General features: G+C 40.0%; 1 protein-coding gene across 1 annotated transcript in view; it reads left to right on the top strand.

The window, feature by feature from the left end:
- Positions 1-17790, top strand: part of PAK3 (p21 (RAC1) activated kinase 3) — a 110491-nt gene that overhangs the window by 73561 nt on the left and 19140 nt on the right. Inside the window, exons 11-15 of the mRNA XM_060138073.1 lie at positions 11859-11907; positions 12221-12333; positions 14109-14226; positions 15644-15743; positions 16249-16445. Coding sequence (XP_059994056.1) covers positions 11859-11907; positions 12221-12333; positions 14109-14226; positions 15644-15743; positions 16249-16445 — 577 coding nt within the window. The remainder of the gene's footprint in view (positions 1-11858; positions 11908-12220; positions 12334-14108; positions 14227-15643; positions 15744-16248; positions 16446-17790) is intronic.

The following is a 17790-nucleotide window of genomic DNA, read 5'->3' as shown; positions in this document are numbered from 1 at the left end:
TCATTTGATGCCATTTATCTTGCTCCCATATTTCCTGTATTTCCTATAAGTGGCAGTTAGATCTAGAAGCTTAATTAGGCTGAGGTTCAATTTTTGGCAAGGTTTCTTCATAGGTGGTGGTGCTATATGTTTCATATTATATTGTATCAGGAGGTACAGTGTCTAATTGTCCCATATTTTAGTGATGAGTAGATTGATCAGAAGATTCAGTGGGTGATTGTCCCCTCCCCTGCAAAGTTGTCATCAGCCTTTCATCTAATGATTTCATCTATTGATGATTATTGCCCAGATCAATTATTTCATGAGGGGTTAACAGAATGGCAATTTTCTAATTCTGTCATTCCTTCTACACTTATCAGTTAAAATACTTTTGTATTTTAGGGAGTCTTTGATTACCCTGAAATATAGTTCATACAGGGAAATCAAGATAAATGCTTAATTTTTAAATTGCCCGTTTTCAGTGTAAGATGTTGGTACCCACGCTACTTCCAAAAGTGTCCAATGAAAGGTGTTTTGATTTTTTTTAAGTGGGAGAAGAAGGCATTCTCTTTTATTTAAAAAAATATCTTTATAAACTCATGGGTTTTTATGTTTTCAATTTGTTTCAATTAATCTCATTTATTATTGTTTTTGATGGTCAAACTGTCCCATCTTTGGCTACTGGGAGCCCTTTTCAGTGCATTAATTTGAAAGTGACCTTTAAAAAGCTTGTTTATGATATCTAACACCTGCAGTTATGAGATCATACCTTTAGAAATAATTTATTTACATCATTTCTTTCCAATTCTGACAGATACTCTTTATGAGAGTCCCAAACTAGCATTGATTGAGACTATTTCAACCTAATGTATCTCTCCTAAACTGTACTTTATGGATAAAAATAAATGGATATGGAGAATTACTACATTACATGAGCGATTTTATAAGGATTTGAATACAAGGCAATTCCCTTTTTCTCCTGAGGAAAAAATTGGGGGAGAGCCCCTTACCTTGTATTTGGGTATACGTGGTACATTTCTCCTTGTGTGTGTGTGTGTGCACGCGCGCACGCGCACGTGCACGATGCATGTATTTTTAACACAAATGTTAAAACGTTATATATCTCCTTTTCTATTATGTGCCTATGTCTCAGAGATGGTTCCATGTTCATACCTCATTCTTTTTAACAGAGGCACAGTGTTTTGTTGTTTGGATGTACCATACTTTATTTAATTAGGCCCCCATCGGTAGACATTTAGTTTGTTTCCAGTATTTTGCAGCTATAAACAAGGCTTCAGTGAAGATCCTGACAAGCCGTTTCATACATATGCGAATTTATCATTAGGATAAATTCCTAAAAGTGGAATTGTTACATTAAAGGATATGTGCATTTTTCATTTCCGAGTTGCCCTCCATAGAGGTTTTTCCATTTAACACTCCCACCAGCAGTGTTTGAGGGTGCCTGTTTGTCCACACTCTCGCCAACACAACCGTGTTCAAATATGTGGGATTTTAGTACTATAATAAAAACTGTCCCCACACCGATCTTCAAAGGGGAAGGTGTTTAAGAAAGGAATTCTAACAAGAAATTATGTGTCGAAGCAAAAGGCTATCCTGAAGACTCCATTCGTCAATATAGCCCATGTTTGTATTACGCCGAAGTATCTTTTGTTGCATGTAGTATCTCTTCGTATAGATTAGATCAGCCAAGCAGCTAAATTTGTCAGCAGCTGACAGTGGGAGCATTTCTTGAAATCATTTTCCTCCTATGCATAAAGATATGTATCCGACCAAAGGAATTTTTATCTAACATCTGGGTCTTTGCCAATCGTATCATTATGTAGAATGATGATATGACCAACTCATCAGTAATGGCAAACAAACATTTTTTGGAAGCCCTCAATCCCCATCCCTCTAAATTAATTTTAGTTTTAGCGCTTGAGAAAGTAAATATATCATGTTAGGTATTTTTCAGACTTATCTCTGCTACTCAGTGAGGAGCCCTCTTTTTCTTAACTCTAACATGACGTTCCCATATGGAAGATGAATATTTTTGAAACTTGTTTCTTAAAGGACTTGATGAATAACAGCTTGTTTTGCAAATCTGACAACGTAGTGTACAGCATAGAACTCAGGGATAAGTGCTGAGAATAAAGTGCTCTGACTTGTTTTTCTTTGCTCAAGAAACTGTGGGCAAGAGCAGAAGTGGTGTCTAGAGTGCTTATAGAAGTGATTCTTTGGGTGAGACCACCCACCCCAAAAGTATTTGCTTCCTCATCAGATCTATTTTGGGCCGTACAAGGTAGAACACAGCTATGAGGCACTAAATAGATGTAGTCTGAGCTTCATAATAGGCTTTGTGATGAAGGGGATTGGAAATACATTAGCATTTGTGAAGAACAATGTTTATGGAGCAATGGAAGATGCTCTTTGTTCTACTTAATGCTCTTAAATGCCCTGTGTTGTGTGCTGTCCCTTGTAAAGAAAGATGATGCCACTCAGTCAACCACCATTAGCAGAGTTTGCACTTCAAGTTGTTTTTTCCAGCCATAGTAATGAGCTTGTATTAAGCCCCCCGCCCCCCTTTCCTGTCTAGGCCCTCTTGAAACCAGTGGCACACACTGGGAAACAGCTGCTTAGACTTAATGTTGGAGTGAGTAGTTGAGAGTTAGCTGGCCTTTCCAGGGATTAAGGCCTGTAGATGTGGCCTCATTATCACTGGACTATAATCCACTGAGCTCCCTGACACCACACCCATAATGTGTTACAGCTCTATTTAAAATTAGATGATCATGAACACTCTGGGAAAGGTCATGCCCTAGCTAAAGAACAAAAAATTCCGTTACTATTTATAATCCTAGTAATTAAAAACTGTACCCCCTGGCCCTGGCTACATTCTGCGTACTTAGAAAGGGACTTAGATAACATGATTTTTTGTGCAATTTTATTGTTTTTAATTTAGTGATAGGTTTTTTGTTTTGTTTTGTTTTTTGCGTTACACGGACCTCTCACTGTTGTGGCCTCTCCCGTTGCGGAGCACAGGCTCCGGACGCGCAGGCTCAGCGGCCATGGCTCACGGGCCCAGCCGCTCTGCGGCATGTGGGATCTTCCCGGACCGGGGTACGCACCCACGTGCCCTGCATCGGCAGGCGGACCGTCAACCACTGCGCCACCAGGGAAGCCCGATAGTTTTTAATTGAGTGGCAAATTATAGAAAACACTCTGAATCTTTCCCTTTCTGGCAGAGTTATTGCAAATAGTACTAACGCTGTTCCTCACCATTCCGGAGCCCTAAAGGACATATGTCTCAACAAAACAAGTAAATGTATGGTAGCATTGAAAAATATATCTGTATATTTTTATTTCAAGTGAATTAATACAGTGAGACAGTTTCTACATAGGGGCCTACAAGGAGTAATTGTATCTTAAATACTCGGCAGAAGATAAAGTCCAGTCCTAAGCACTAATTCTGGGTCCACTTCACTCTTGGCCACGTGACCAATCTTAATTGATTCAGAAAACGGAAGAACCATCTTGTATGGTTATGCCAAAAGAATCAGACTTACCGTGCTCAGGGACAAACTAAATGGTTCACAAGGGGGCACATGGACTAAGCGAATAGAAAATTAGAGGCAAGAGAAATATTTTAGGGAGGCGGCTTAGCATAGTACATACAAACGTGGGCTTTGGGAAGTACCACAGTTGCACTTAGCACTTAGCATTGCTGTAAAAATGCTAAAGATCTATAACAGAACATGAAATGGTGGTTAAGAGCATGGGCTCAAAAATATACAGTGGAGAAAAGATAGCCTCTTCAATAAGTGGTGCTGGGAAAACTGGACAGCTACATGTAAAAGTATGAGATTAGAATACTCCCTAACACCGTACACAAAAATAAGCTCAAAATGGATTAAAGACCTAAATGTAAGGCCAGAAACTATCAAACTCTTAGAGGAAAACATAGGCAGAACACTCTATGACATAAATCACAGCAAGATCCTTTTTGACCCACCTCCTAGAGTAATGGAAATAAAAACAAAAATAAACAAATGGGACCTAATGAAACTTCAGAGCTTTTGCACAGCAAAGGAAACCATAAACAAGACCAAAAGACAGCCCGCAGAATGGGAGAAAATATTTGCAAATGAAGCAACTGACAAAGGATTAATCTCCAAAATTTATAAGCAGCTCATGCAGCTCAATAACAAAAAAACAAACAACCCAATCCAAAAATGGGCAGAAGACCTAAATAGACATTTCTCCAAAGAAGATATACAGGTTGCCAACAAACACATGAAAGAATGCTCAACGTCATTAATCATTAGAGAAATGCAAATCAAAACTACAATGAGATATCATCTCACACCGGTCAGAATGGCCACCATCAAAAAATCTAGAAACAATAAATGCTGGAGAGGGTGTGGAGAAAAGGGAACACTCTTGCACTGCTGGTGGGAATGTAAATTGATACAGCCACTATGGAGAACAGTATGGAGGTTCCTTAAAAAACTACAAATAGAACTACCATATGACCCAGCAATCCCACTACTGGGCATATACCCTGAGAAAACCATAATTCAAAAAGAGTCATGTACCAAAATGTTCATTGCAGCTCTATTTACAATAGCCAGGACATGGAAGCAACCTAAGTGTCCATCGACAGATGAGTGGATAAAGAAGATGTGGCACATATATACAATGGAATATTACTCAGCCATAAAAAGAAACGAAATTGAGTTATTTGTGGTGAGGTGGATGGACCTAGAGTCTGTCACACAGAGTGAAGTAAGTCAGAAAGAGAAAAACAAATACCATATGCTAACACATTTATATAGAATCTAAGGGGAAAAAAATGGTCATGAAGAACCTAGGGGCAAGATGGGAATAAAGACACAGACCTACTAGAGAATGGACTTCAGGATATGGGGAGGGGGAAGGGTGAGCTGTGACAAAGCGAGAGAGAGGCATGGACATATATACACTACCAAACGTAAGGTAGATAGCTAGTGGGAAGCAGCCGCATGGCACAGGGAGATCAGCTCGGTGCTTTGTGACCACCTAGAGGGGTGGGATAGGGAGGGTGGGAGGGAGGGAGACGCAAGAGGGAAGAGATATGGGAACATATGTATATGTATAACTGATTCACTTTGTTATAAAGCAGAAACTAACACACCATTGTAAAGCAATTATACTCCAATAAAGATGTTTAAAAAACTTTTTTAATTAAAAAAAATTTTTAAATACAAAAATAAATAAAAAAATGAAAGCTGCAGACGAAAATAAAAAGAGCATGGGCTGTGGAGTCGAACCAATGCTTTTTTTTTTTTTACAGTATATTGGGTTTTTTTTAATTTATTAATTTTATTACTTAAAAGTTCTCCTGTATTTTCTAATTGTACTAGTATATTTTTTTAACATCTTTATTGGAGTATAATTGCTTTACACTGGTGTGTTAGTTTCTGCTGTATAACAAAGTGAATCAGCTATATGTATACATATATTCCCATTTCCCCTCCCTCTTGCGTCTCCCTCCCACCCTCCCTATCCCACCCCTCTAGGTGGTCACAAAGCACGGAGCTGATCTCCCTGTGCTATGCAGCTGCTTCCCACTAGCTATCTATTTCACATTAAACCAATGGATTTTTGAGCTCAGCTGCTGACTCTAACTGTGTAACCTTGGGCAAGCTACTTACCATTTCCCAGTTCCACTTTCCCCATCTGTAAAAGGAAGATAATAGAATTGACCTCACAGGGTTGTATAGGGTGAGCATTAAGTGAGCTCATGGTATTTACATAGAGAAGGCAGAAAGTGAGGCTCAATAAATGATACAACCTTTTCTAGCAGCAGCAGCAGTAGAAGTCAAAGTAGATGTAAAAAATAACCAACCTAAATGTGGATTAAATCCCTGACTGTGATCTCATTAGCACCAGATTTATACTTAGGAACCTTAAACTTGAATAATGCCCTATCCTTCTGGCCCTCTCACTCTTATTCCCATGAGGCTCTCCTCGGACCCCGTTGAGCCCTCTAGTCCTGTTGCCCTTTCCTTTTTCTCCCAGACCATGAGCTTCTTCCTAGCCCCACTGGCCTGCCCTTCTTCCCCTCCTCTAATCTAGCAATATTTCTATGCTGAAATCAGAGTGATTTATCTAAATTATAAGTCCTACCATGTTGCTGCTTTGGCAACTACTCATGATCATGGCTTGACATTGGCTCTGAGCAGGAAACATCAAAACCTGATGAAGATTACTGATAATTAAACTGACTTGTCTTGGGAGGAAAAGGGAGAAATAGTGAATTGTTTTGTTTCTTTCTGGACCCTTTCGGCTAGATGCCAGTGTTTCCATTTGAATAGTAAGTGCTTGGCCAGGTCAGGGAGAAACTGTTGATAAAGCATGTAATGTGATGCCAGCAGTATGCATCACACTGTAATTGCTGATGAGGCCCAACGTTGAGCAATCTGTTGGTTTAACATTCTTGAATCATAGTTCACTGACTACGGTTGAATTGAATTGAATACTTGAATTCCTAGGTTCACCAAAAGATCTCTTGCTCAAAGGAGGTTTTTGGGCTTCCCTGGTGGCGCAGTGGTTGGGGGTCCGCCTGCCGATGCAGGGGACATGGGTTCGCGCCCTGGTCTGGGAGGATCCCACGTGCCGCGGAGCGGTTGGGCCCGTGGGCCATGGCCGCTGGGCCTGCGCGTCCGGAGCCTGTGCTCCGCAATGGGAGAGGCCGCGGCAGTGAGAGGCCCGCGTACTGCAAAAGAAAAAAAAAAAAGAGAAAAAAAAAAAGTTAGGAGGTTTTTGTTACTTACTAGCTGTGTCCTCTTGGGCGTACCCCCCAGCTCTCTGTGCTTCAGGTTTTCCATCTGTAGTGAGGAGATTAAACTGGATGATCTCTATATTCCCTTGAGTCCTGATAAGGCATGATTTCTTTATACCATCTGAAGGACTGAGGTTTGGAATAAACAAAATCCCCATCATAAACAAATGTTCTCCCTATAGTAATTTGGCTTCAGCATAACTACAATGAAGGACTTCCCTGGTGGCGCAGTGGTTAAGCATCCACCTGCCAGTGCAGGGGACACGGGTTCGAGCCCTGGTCCAGGAAGATCCCACATGCCGCAGAGCAACTAGGCCCGTGCACCACAACTACTGAGCCCACGTGCCACAACTGCTGAAGCCCGAGCGCCTAGAGCCCGTGCTCCGCAATGAGAGAAGCCACCGCAATGAGCAGCCCGCGGTGAAGGATAAAAGGGATCAATGTAATTAAATGGCATAAAAATCAAATTGACAGTCTTGACCATTTTAGCCCACCATCCCCAATACACCAGAGAATTCGTTTTAACTGCCATCTTTGTTTGATTTCTGCCATCCTTACTGCCTAAAGTGCTGCATGATACTGACTTTTTTCTATTAAAGTGACTGACAGATTTTATAAAGATACCCATTGAGGTACTTCAACATACCCCAGCTGTAGCAAAACTTGTCTTTTGGGAATTACTGTGGCATCTTGTTGGCTCAAAGACTGTTTCTTTGGGAGTACACACTACTGTGCATCACCTATTATAAGGAGAGTACTTCCCAACTTCCCCACTAAGGATTCCTTCAATTATTTGTCTTTGTGAACTCCATATTGTGAATAATAATAACTATTAAACTATATTTTATTATAGTTTACTTCCCATACTTTATTAAGCAAAAAAACAAAAACAAAAAACATATAACTGCTACTTAAAGAATTTGACCAGCATGAGATATGTATTGTAATCACAAGTTGATATAATTCTAGCTAAAAGGAAATATATGTGATATTTTAATTAGCTTCATCTCAGGTAAATATCAAATTTCTGTTATGAATTTGAAACACCAAGATATCTTGGAAACCGCCAGATACTTAAAAAGATTTATAGTGACCCACAGATTGCAATTTGGGAACTTAATGAATATATTAGGTAGCAATTAACCTAATAATAATGATAAGTATTATTATTGTTATTATTTGTTAGGCAATTACTATATGCCAGAACTGGTTTTAAACACTGTACACATTTAATCCTCCTTTAATCCTGAGCCACAGAGAGGTTAAATTATTTACCCAGGATCACACAACTAGGAATTGGGTGGAGGATTTGAACCCAGGGAGGTTTGAGTAGATGGGGATGAAGCCTACTTCCTTAAGCCCTCAGCGGCCAAAACGTGCTTTAGTAGGTGAATAAGAGAATGAGAGAGATTCACATTTATACCAGTTGAATCTTAAATTGCTGAAATATGGACAGGCATCAGAACTGGGGTGCAAAGAAGTGCTAGGAGTGCTGACACTAAGTTCTACTCTGTGGATTCGTACCTGAGTTTGTGCATTTGTGTTGAGGATTCTACGTAGGCTGGAAGTTGGGCCAATCAATAACTTATTGGTCAGAGCAGTGAATTCCAAATGCCTAACAACATGTTTGGTGTGGGGATAGGCGGTACGAAGTGGGCTAGGGGAGGATATCACCATTATAAGACTGGGAACAAGAGTTGGGGGGAAGGGGGAAATGGTTCCCACCCAACAAGGGCATATATGCAATAAGGTGGAGGAAGGGGAAGTGAGGAGAAAAGCTCGTTTTTGAGTCAATAACCTACGTTCTAGAGTTTCAGGGTCTTTAAACTCCTGTGGAGTGGGGATTTGTGGCAATTCTATACCACAGAATGCCATAAAACCCTGGCTATTGGGATTCCAGGGTTAGTACTCTAACAATTTTAAGACAATGAAATGCTGAGGGAGGTGGGGAGTAAAAAACCAAGGATTTGAAAGGTAAAGCTCTGGAGATGCTAAAGACTAATCCCCCTTGTACTCTAAGTCAATCGCAATTTTAGCTCCTAGGCCAGTGGAAATGGACTTGGGGGTGGGGGGCAGAGGGCTTGAATAAGGGGAAGGCCACTTGGGCAGGAATTTAGAGCTTCCCTCCCTAGCTTTAACTTGAACAGCTCCCATTTTATATTGAGGGTGTCTGCGTGCGGCTTCATTTGATAAAGACATTCCATACTTAAAGAAAAAGGCAAAACCACTTTTCTAACGGGGGGGAAAAGGGCGGAGGAGCTCCAAAAAGTGTTCAAATAGGTCAGCTTTGGCCTTTGTCCTTTTTGAAAATAGGGGCAGACACTAGCAAGGATATTTTGGCTGGGAGATTGGGAAGGGCCAACTAACGACTCAGTAAATGTCATCCTTTACTGTGAAACCAATAACAGCAGTGGCAGCAACAAATGATAATATTGCCATCTCCCCCCCCACCTTTAGGAGTTTGGGATTGACATATACACACTACTGTATATAAAATAGATAATCAACAAGGACCTACTGTAGAGCACAGGGAACTCTACTCAATATCCTGGAATAACCTATATGGGAAAAGAATCTGAAAAAGAATAGATACATGTATATGTATAACTGAATCACTTTGCTGTACGCCTGAAACTCACAGAACATTGTAAGTCAACTGTACTTCAACATAAAATTAAAAAAAATTTTAAATAGCAGTTACCCTATTAAGTATCAGCTCTGATCTGGGCACAAGGCTAAATGCTTATATAGATTGTGCCCTTCGATTCTCTGTAGCCCAATGAGATAGGTGCTCATTTTGCAGATGCCATCCATTTTTTTGCCTCTGAAGGAATTGTGCAAGTTGGCTACAGATATAGGAATAAACCAAGTAAAGGCATTTTTGAATCATTCTGCAAATAGATTTAAGTAGTTGCTCAGGGCTTATGCAGCTGAAATACACACCAGGTTGAGGTGATCTATTCCTTTGAACCCAGGCAATTCTGAATTCAGAAGGACAAATCACAAACTGGCCTCTGAAATCAGGAATGTCTGATAGCTTATCTGTAGATTTAAGTAGAAGAAATGTTTCCTTCGCAGAAAGGAACGGTTTTATTTCAATTACATGTTTGCTTGCAAAGACTTTCATTAGTTTGTTCATTGAACAAATACTTCTTGAGCACCAAATATGTGCTCTGAACCCAGAATCTCAAACATAAAATTGAGACTGATTTGTTTAATATAAGCCTCAATCCTAAGGAATGTCTGAAATTACCAAATTTAGGTAGCATCTGTTAATTAAGTGTGATTTTTCACTCTCGTTCCAATAGATATTTAAATACCCATACCGAGTGAGGAGGACAGTAGAGTTCTTAGATTCTAGACCGTGGAATAAAAGAACCTTACAAATGAAGTAGCCCCTTTCCTGTATTTTATAGGTCAGAGAGTCAGATGGACTTGGATTTTAAACTATATAACCTTGGGCAGATTACTTAACCTCTTTGAGCCTCAGGTTCCTCATGTGTAACATGGGGGTAAAAGCACTTGCCTTACAGAAACATGGTAAGGATTGCATAAGATTAAGTTCTGGGGCTTCCCTGGTGGCACAGTGGTTGAGAGTCCGCCTGCCGATGCAGGGGACACGGGTTCGTGCCCCGGTCCGGGAAGATCCCACATGCCGCGGAGTGGCTGGGCCTGTGGGCCATGGCCGCTGAGCCTGCGCGTCCAGAGCGGGAGAGGCCACAGCAGTGAGAGGCCCGCGTATGGAAAAAAAAAAAAAAGAAGATTAAGTTCTTAGTGTAGTACCTGACACGCACAACACGCTCAACACACATTTACTGTTACTGTGATCACTATATTCCAAGTGAGGGGACTGAAACCCAGAAAGGGGAAGTGACTACCTCAAGATCATATAGCTTGTTGATATTAGGGCAAACATTAGAACTCAGATCTCCGTTAGCCGTCAAATATTCTTTCTACTACGCCACCCATTTTATTCCCTAGGAGCAGGTAATGTAAACTTCCTAGGCCTGTGAGAAGTAGTTTGGCCAATCCAGGGAGAAGGGAGAAGAATAACAAGGAAATGGGTGACATAAGGAAAGACCTCCTGGACTCAGAAAACAAAACAGCAAGGGAGATAAATAAAAAGCAAAGGAGAAACAGCAATTACCAGAAAGTTTAGATCTTAACTGTAGCAGCATTACAATGCCTGCTGAATCATAGAACTGATCTCTATCCTAATTCCTTTATTCACCACAAATGTTTCAATGCAATTGACTAGGCTTTTCCTTTTTCATGGGGATGGGGTAGGGAGGTGGTTCAGAATGCATGTGTGTTTCACAGGAAGTTACTGTGAATTCAGCTTTACTAGACAATTTCTATTTTCAAAGCAAGGGAACCCCGTAATTGAAGTTAGAATAGAAGCATGAGTACTACTAAGACTTAAGGAATGATAGATTTTAAGACAATAGTGGGCTGGAGTGAAACCTAAGCATAGAAGCTGTTGCGAAATTTAACAAAAAGAACAAAATGGCTCAACAATAAAGCCACATTGTTATTGCTTTGTATAGCTACAGTGCAGGTAAGTGCAGTAAGTACCTGTACTGGGAGTGATTCATTTGTTAGACAAAGATATTCTTAAGAATTAGAAATATATGAAAAAAGCCACTCTGTCCATATGTTAAAAACAAAGATTAATTTACAGTTGCCTAAGCAAAAGATGATATAATCTTTCCTAAGGTATTTAATCAAGGACTGCAGGGTTGGTTGTGCAACGTCCAAGGAGTGTTCAAAATATTCCAGGAGTTTCCTGAAAGGAACAAGGCCATTTTGCTCAATTTATGACTGCCTAGTTCCGTGGCACACAGGAAATCTGATTGGAGCTCCTGGCCCACCAAAAGAGATACATCATGATAGTTTGGGGAGCAATTACTATACAAAGTGGCTGTTCCTTTTGTACTTCATCCTTCATCTTGAGTTTTCTGATTTCCCTCTCCTGGAAATGATTACATGTAATTCCAAATCAAATATATTGATAACACTTTGATTGCTATTCATTTGATCATTTTCACCTTCACAGGGCATCAGGTACTGTTTATACAGCGCTAGACATCGCCACAGGACAAGAGGTAAGTGTTAACATTCAATTCTGACTTCTACTTTCCTTTATTCATATTGATCAGAATTCCTCTTCGACGGCATCTGTGCCTGAAAAAACGGGTAGCACTGAGTTGACATATGTTTACTTCACTGGCGTCCAGAGTATCTGAAGTGAATGACGAATTCATGATTGACCAAAGAAAAGGAGCGTGGGTTTGTGGCATCGAGGAAGAGCTTAGTAAAATAAAGAATCTGTATGCCTGACACTGTTTCCAAAAAATATGGATGTTCGTGTTTAGTCAGATGATGGTAATTCATTCTTGCATTTTAATCATTATTCAGGTGGCCATAAAGCAGATGAACCTTCAACAGCAACCCAAAAAGGAATTAATTATTAATGAAATTCTGGTCATGAGGGAAAATAAGAACCCCAATATTGTTAATTATTTAGATAGGTAAGTGTTTTCTCTCATCATGTACTTGTTTTCTTTATGGGATATCATTTCCTTGGCCAATTATTTTTATTTAGGATCTATTCATTTAGCATCCATTCTACAAATAGTTCTCGAATGCTACAGAATATTGAGTATCAGATCTATTGCTAAACTTGCACCCAGTTATCTGTGTCCACGCATTAAACATTTGAAGACACATTTTATGGTCTTGCTTCTAAACATGAGCAGTTCGTGTAATTTCCTTTTGAGAATTGCGACCCCCTATTGCCAGGAAGTAGGCTATTGCATATAGGAGAGAGCTGTGGTGTTTGAAACGTTTCATCAAGTGTTTGTTTGGAGTCAGTGCAGTCTCTGGCTATCTAAGTAAAGGAGGCAGACTACAATGGCCCTGCTTTCATGGGTGTTTTGTGATGAATTGACAGTGAGGTCTAGGGAATTGAGACTTTAATCTCAAACCTTTTTCCTAGACCGGGTAATTAATGTCTCTTTCATCAGCGGTATTAGCAGTGGGTTATTAATAGGCATTTAAAGACAGCACTAACTCTTCAGTTGTGGTTTAACATCTGTCTCATTCAGTTTCAATAAGTGTTTGTTTAGCACCACTGTGCTGTGTACTCTGAGGGGATACAAAGGAAACAAGACCAGGTCTACAACCTCAGTGAGTTTAAGATCTTGCGTTCTGTGTTTTGTGCCAAGTAGACCAGTGAGTGGTACAGAAGGAGGCAAAAGGGGGGCAAAACGAAGGAGGGTCAGGTTTTATAGTCGAAATCAGGGTTTCATAAAGTGTCATTTAGGGACCATCTGCAGCAGAGTGACTTCACTCTACTTTTGTAATTTTGTAAAAACCGCATTTCTAAAAAATGCAGATTTCTAGGCTGTTCTCCAACACTAATGAGATATTTCATTTTTATGAAATGAGAATTTTAATGAGAAATTTCCTTTTGAACAAACTTCCCAGGTGAATCTTACGGGCACTGCAGTTTGAGCACCACTGAATAGAAAGGCTTGCTTCATACTGATGTTAAGCTGGGGGCAGGGTAGAATTGTCGGGGTCATTCCATTCACTGTAATTTCTCTCTCTTGCTGAGCAGGGGAAGAGAGAGACCTGATCGTACTGCTAAAGTGCCTTCAGATGATCCCAGGGGTTTGAATTTGCCCACATTGCTCTGGTGACCTGCCTCTCCATATTTGATCACTTGGGCTGTGTCCCTCAATAACTACTTAAAGATAACGGGCATGTCATAACTGACTTCTATCAGAACAGAGACCTCAGCCCAGTAAATCCATTGCCAACATGAGTCTCTTTGATTCTCTTTGATTCAGCCACTACCTGAAAAGATTTCTGTAATTAATTGAGTAGAATCAAAAATAATGCTGAGATCTGAATAAATTATCCTGTAAAACTGTATGCCATGGGTCAGTTCAGTCCAAGAAATCAACACTGTGGCTTGAGTTATCCAAAAGGGCTATTCACTGATCCTGTTCATTGAAACTAGCTTTTTACAATGGAAGGATTGACAGTAGTCAGTCACCAGAGGCCTCCTTGCTCTTTTCCTTCCTTCCATGGTGCACTTTTATCTGATGATCCTTTGATTTCCATGCATATTCTCTTCTAATGTTAAGGAAGTGTCTCATACGCGTTATTGATATTTTCCTCTTGTTATGTAATGTGCCCGAAAGCAGAGACTAACTGCACGTTCCCTTCTTAATGGAAATATAGAAGGGTCTCCACTTCCTTAGGCCTGAGTCAACGTCTTTTTCTTCTCTCGTTGTAGCTACTTAGTGGGTGATGAACTATGGGTAGTCATGGAATACTTGGCTGGTGGCTCTTTGACTGATGTGGTCACAGAGACCTGTATGGATGAAGGACAGATAGCAGCCGTCTGCAGAGAGGTAAGAAAATAGAACATTTCTCTGGTTGATGAGAACACCAAGATTGACAGTTTTTTATCCTTGATTATTCAGAATGTTTGTAACATCAAAGTAGCAATAGTACATCTTTTGTACTAAAAAACAATTGAAGAGCTTAACTCCAATTTAAATCCTAACCCTCCCTCCCCAGCCCCTTTGTTTATTTTAGTTGCTTTGCTGTGGATCTTTTTGAGTTCTATTATGCCATTCGCGAGGTACCATATCTAAGCCTGCATGCTGGAGTCTTGGTGAATATGGAAAACAGTAACGTTGGCATGGAACTTCTTTCTGACTGGGGGGAATTTTTACATGACAGTTATTTTGCCTTGCACGTGCAATGTAATCCATGTATAATATAGACCACATTATAATCCAATCCTTTTCTAGAAGGCAGTTTAAACAAGGTCCTCCCTCAGTCCAGAAAGTAGTTGCTTTCACAGTACAATCTTCACCTCCCGTGGAGCCCTCCAGTGAGTCTGAGCGTCTGCCTCTTTTCCAATCACAGTGGCATATCCCTATTTTCAAGCTAAACGAAGGATATTTTATTATATTCATTTTTTCAATATTAAAAAAAAAACACTCCTCATTGGAGTCTCATCTTGGGTGTTACCCTCTACCCCATTCGTTGAGGTTTTCTATAGACACAGGGAGGAACTCTGACCCACTGAAACTTGAAAATCAATGATAGTAAAACAAAACCAAATACTTCCAGCTGGTCTTTTGTTGTTTTTTTATTTTAAATTGTTCACTTAAATTTCCTCCTTCCCAGTATGCACACATATCCAACAAACACATATATTTCCTATTCATGCGATTAATCAAACTTAAAATATTCAGGGGATTCTTCCACCTTTAGCCTGTGGTTTCCGTCTTTTAGTATTACAATGCAAAGCCATTTCCAAACAAGTACCTATAGTTACTTCAGAGCCTAGAAGTGGTTCCCAAACCTGACGGTCGGTCCATCAGAAATAGCTTGGGGCACTTGTTTTAAATGCAGATTCCAGGGTTCCACTCCAGACCTACTACATGAAATCACACCACAGATGCAGATGCTTACTGTATCTGTAAACGACCGAGCTGAATCCACATCCTCCAGATAAGTAAGTCAAAGTATGATTATAGTCATTGGATCATGTGGCTGTATTAATGATTTAGTGCTACTTATCACACCATCACTCTTCATGTCCAAGTCTGATTCGGGAGCTTTCACATGTATAACGCTAAGTTGCATCACTGATGTAAATGGTAACATGATTTCAAAATGGCATTGAAAACCTTTAGTAATTTATTTCACCCAACAACATAAAATTATGCCCTTGCCCAAAATTTATCTAGAAATGAAGCACATCTAAACAAATTTTTGTGATATAATTAGAACTTTTTTTTCCTGATTCAATAGTGCCTCCAAGCTTTGGATTTCTTGCACTCAAACCAAGTGATCCACAGAGACATAAAGAGTGACAATATTCTCCTTGGGATGGATGGCTCTGTTAAATTGAGTAGGTATTATGGTTCAGACGGCATTTGAGAGAGTGTCAGGGGATTTCTACTCTTTTACTGTCTATCTTGAGAAGAAAAGGGCTATTAAAAGTGATGGGTTTGAAGGCATTTAGAGCCCAGTTTGAGGTAAAGAATTTTTCTAATGTTATGTTCCTGTAGATCGTGACCAGATTTAGGGGGTTCGATAGTTCAGAATTTCTAATGGCTTCCATCTGCTGGATGACAAATACCTAATTAGAAAACGAAAAGATTCCGTAAGTTAGAGGGAACAGTGTGGGGAGGGAACCAGATTGAGGTCTAGTAAAAATGACATCACATCAGTCGGTTATTTCAGACCCGTTTGAAATCTGGACCAGCTGAGAGGTCAGGTAACAGAAGGATATGAGCCAGGCAGTTGTAGCAGCTCAAAGTCTAACTAAAGGAAAGTATGGCCATATCTGAAAGTGACCTCTTGTAAAAGAAAAATAATTTGAGCTGATTTTAACTGACTTTTCTTCTCTGCAGCTGATTTTGGGTTCTGTGCCCAGATCACCCCTGAGCAGAGTAAACGAAGCACTATGGTGGGAACTCCCTATTGGATGGCACCTGAGGTGGTGACTCGAAAAGCTTATGGTCCAAAAGTTGATATCTGGTCTCTGGGGATTATGGCGATTGAAATGGTAGAAGGTGAACCCCCTTACCTTAATGAAAATCCACTCAGGGTAAGTCGAAAGAAAACTCAAGTACTTCATCCCCAGGAAAGGGAAAAAGCCAAATGTCATTTCTTGTCTCCACTAAAAGTGGCCAGAATGGGGTCTTTCATGGGACAAGTGACCTAGAAGCTTCAAGTTATAATTTTCAAAATTACTAGGAGTTATTTCCTGTTTCTCTTAAGATGTCTCAACAGTTATTTCAAATGCTTCGATATCGCTATTTCTAATGCCAGGGGTCTTTAAAATTCTTTAGTATAGCTTTCTGCTGTTAAAAAAATGTAGCTTTTTTTTCTTTTAAAGCAAGATGTGGGAAGAAAACAGTATTTTTATCACACGCCATGGTTAAATGATCTATCTAGGAAACACTTACTTTATAATTACTTTAACAAAGTAAATAAACACATTTCCAGAACAGCTATAATGTTTAAAATTAGATTTTGTTTCATTATCAGTAATGATTTATTGAGCAACAGCAGCGTGGTGGGTAGTGAATGGAACACAAGATAGACACAGCCTGGTGACATCACAAACTTTATTAGACTGTCAAGTAGAAAATGAATAGAAATCGTTTGTGTTGGGTAACGCAGTTTGCTACTGCAGAATCAGAGGTTGCTCAGTACAGAAGGGAGCCAGTAGCTGTTTTGTTGAATAAAGCCTGAAGGTGAGCCAGAAGCTATGTTATATACCCAATATATGAAGGGCATCACACTATTGAGAAAAGGAAATATGCACTGATTCAAATTCTGATCTCAAAACCCGTGCAGACTGCCAGTGCCGAAGGCATCCTGCATACTCTTCGCTTCATTACCACTAAGCGTCTAAAATTGAATTTTACCCTTAGTATATACAAAAACCATTAGTAAATGGTTAAGTATTTACACGTTAAGCTTATAAGGTCCATATTCAAGCGAAATATATGTGGCTTTCTGTACATGTAAAGAAACCTACAGACTAATTATCTAGTTATTTTGCAGTTGAACATTTTGTAATTGGGAGCTGCATTCCCCATGTATGGAGAGGGGGACAGCCTCCTCTTCGCCCCCTTCTAATTTCTCTCTGGTACTTGGCCTCTTGTCCTAGTCCCGGCACTGATTAGAAAATAACAGATAGGAGTGAATGCCCTAATGAATGCTATGGGCTATTGCTCTGGTCTCATGAAACAATCTGGAGGTACGATGCGGCTGAGTGGAAAAAGAAGGGGCATTTTCCCACCATTTGTGGGTCAGCCCTCCGTGAATTGAATCAAGCCCACCCCTGACCTATGGACCAGCGCATCAGGGTAATTACATGGGCTTGTCCTTATTGTTTAACCACCTTTGCCCATTAAGAAGTAGCAGTGAAAGAACACATCAGG

This window comes from Lagenorhynchus albirostris, chromosome X (genome assembly GCF_949774975.1).
Source record: "Lagenorhynchus albirostris chromosome X, mLagAlb1.1, whole genome shotgun sequence".
In the NCBI taxonomy this organism is placed as follows: domain Eukaryota; kingdom Metazoa; phylum Chordata; class Mammalia; order Artiodactyla; family Delphinidae; genus Lagenorhynchus; species Lagenorhynchus albirostris.
This window is presented reverse-complemented; position numbering and strand designations above follow the sequence as displayed.